General features: G+C 49.3%; 1 protein-coding gene across 2 annotated transcripts in view; it reads right to left on the bottom strand.

The window, feature by feature from the left end:
- The window catches only part of tenm3 (teneurin transmembrane protein 3), a 223,434-nt gene that overhangs the window by 88,501 nt on the left and 132,433 nt on the right, over window positions 1-2,500 (bottom strand). For both annotated transcript variants that reach the window (XM_076294042.1, XM_076294043.1), the window contains one exon: window positions 2,234-2,356. In XM_076294042.1, the coding sequence (XP_076150157.1) occupies window positions 2,234-2,356 (123 nt within the window). The remainder of the gene's footprint in view (window positions 1-2,233; window positions 2,357-2,500) is intronic.

The raw sequence follows: 2,500 nt of genomic DNA, 5'->3' as shown, positions 1-2,500 counted from the left end.
CATTTTTGCACTTTTAAACTGCGGTGCGAGAAGACGGATGTCTTGCCTGAGAGATTCCCATTCCGTATTAACAATCAATATACATGGCTCATTATTTTTCCATACTACATGTCAGCTAAAGCATTACTTATACTGCCCTCCCCTCATCTCATATATTTTATTTAAGACTTCCTCTGATGATTTCATCATCCGCCCACTATAGCATGATAGGGTAATATATTGGATGTGAAAAAGAACTTATCTTAACATAACTACACAGAGATATTTACTACACTTTTCAAAGACATACCTCTAGAGATGATTAAAAATGTATATCTCTATAAGATGCACAGCGTTGCATTAAACATGCTGTTTGTATTCGCCTTGTCTTGTTGAAGCCCGTATTTCATTTGATTAAAAGGGTTTTAGGTTGTGCACTCAGTCTGGAATGTTCGCCCTGTTTCCGTAAAGAAAATGAAGGCCTCTCTTCCTCCGTCTCTTTTCCTTGTTCCTCTCTCTATTCTATCTGACCTCATTCCATTCTGCGCCTCAGATGGGGGGAGAGGTGACAGGGGACGAGGGGGGCGGTGGGGTCAACTGCACTCTTTCCCCTCTAGCACAGCACACTCTCTCACTGTCCAATGGCATTAGTATTAGCCTGTCCCCACTGGAGCACATTAACACACACACACACACACACACACACACACACACACACACACACACACACACACACACACACACACACACGCATGGTGCCCCACACGCTGCTCTGCTCTCTATTTCAGGGGTCAGTCCATTTGGCCCAAAACAACCCAAAGTGATGAGCACACATCCCAAAGCTCCAGCTCCCCATCACAACAGGCAAACACATTACAAGCGCCCGCGCACGCACGCACACACACACACACACACACACACACACACACACACACACACACACACACACACACACACACACAGAAACCTCCCTCTCAGCAAAGACAAATGCATTACTCTAGTCACCAGCTCTAGAAAGGCCGTCCAACACAAACACATCCATCTCTCTGGAGACAAGGCTGCAGGCACTATATGTGGACACTGAGAAAAATGGTGAGGCTGTATATAACTGATAATGACCATAAAAGTGTGAATATGTGTGCGTGTGTGTGTGCATGTCTGATTTTGTGAGTGTGTGTGTGTGTGTCTGCGTGTGTGTAAGAGGGTGTGTATGTGTGTTTCTATGTGTGTTGCTGTGGTTCAACACTCTTCAAACACACTCCATTTCATTGCTGGCTGAGCCCAGTGCTAGCTACAGATAATGGGTACAGGCCAAAGAATCCCTCAGAGAGAGAGAGAGAGAGAGAGAGAGAGAGAGAGAGAGAGAGAAAATGGAGAAAGTGAGAAAGACAAGAAAAATAAAGACAGAGAGGTAGGGGTAGGACACGCAAGAGCAGCGCACACTGCAGAGGACAGGAGAAGAGAGGAGAAAAGAGGAGCAGAGAAGAGGAGAGGAGAGGAGAGGTAAGGGTGACTGCAGTCCATTGTCAACTGTCCTGCACCTCCTCCTTTGGAAGAGGATAATCCTGCATCAGCAGTTTGCTCAGCTCTGGCATCTGGGTGGTCTGCGGCTCTGTTTGTTTTGGAAGGCCCCTGCGTCGGAACCAAAGCCGCGGTGGACAGGGCCTGTGGGCCATCTGATGCGCCGCTGACAAGCATCTCGGCTCCCTCGGCCCCGTCGCACAGTCCGGCCGGCTTTACACAACAGACAAACAGAAGCCAAAGCAGGCAGGCCTGTGTGGGGCCTCCATGCTGGCAGAGGACAGAGAGAGAGAGAGAGAGAGAGAGAGAGAGAGAGAGAGAGAGAGAGAGAGAAGAGGGTAGAAAAAGAGAAAGAGGGAGAGAGTGAGAGAGAGAGAGAAGGAGCTTGTACACGCTGTGTTTCCTAAGACTAGTATTATGCAACGCTGACGGGAGGGCGCTGCGAATGCAAACACACTGGGGCTTAGGTGTTCCTCCCAGTGTGGGGGGGGGGTGGACCGTATCCATGGAGCCTGGAGGGGGGGGGGTGTCTGTGTGCTCGGGGACGGAGCCCCCGCAGAGTGTCACGGAAGTTTGTGTGAAAACACGCTAACAAGACTAAGAACAGCCATGGGAGACCATGGGAATATCGAGGACTACCGAGATCGGAAGTCTATCTGATTGAATATTTGTGTGTGTGTGTGTGTGTGTGTGTGTGTTTGCATAAAGACTGCTGCCATGGAAGACTCCTTACCACTGTCAGCAGACAGCGCGGTGACCGAGTTGGTGGGCGCCGTGTCCGACTTCACCTGGCCGTTCTCAAAGGCATAGCCCTCTGTCTCCTGAAGCTGCCAGTTCAACCCAAACAGATGCATGGCTGAGAGAGGGGAGAGAGAGATAGAGAGAGAGAGATAGAGAGAGAGAGAGAGAGAGAGAGAGAGAGAGAGAGAGAGAGAGAGAGAGAGAGAGAGAGAGAAAAGAGAGAAAGAGGAGAAAGAGGAGACAAAAATAAACAGTGTGA

The sequence above is a fragment of the Alosa pseudoharengus genome, unplaced genomic scaffold, assembly GCF_046254945.1.
Source record: "Alosa pseudoharengus isolate Yale_2024_CS ecotype anadromous, Long Island Sound unplaced genomic scaffold, YU_APseudo_1.1 YU_APseudo_1.1_scf_2, whole genome shotgun sequence".
Taxonomy (NCBI): domain Eukaryota; kingdom Metazoa; phylum Chordata; class Actinopteri; order Clupeiformes; family Clupeidae; genus Alosa; species Alosa pseudoharengus.
Note: the sequence above shows the minus strand (reverse complement) of the source record. Positions and strands in the feature narration are given on the sequence as shown.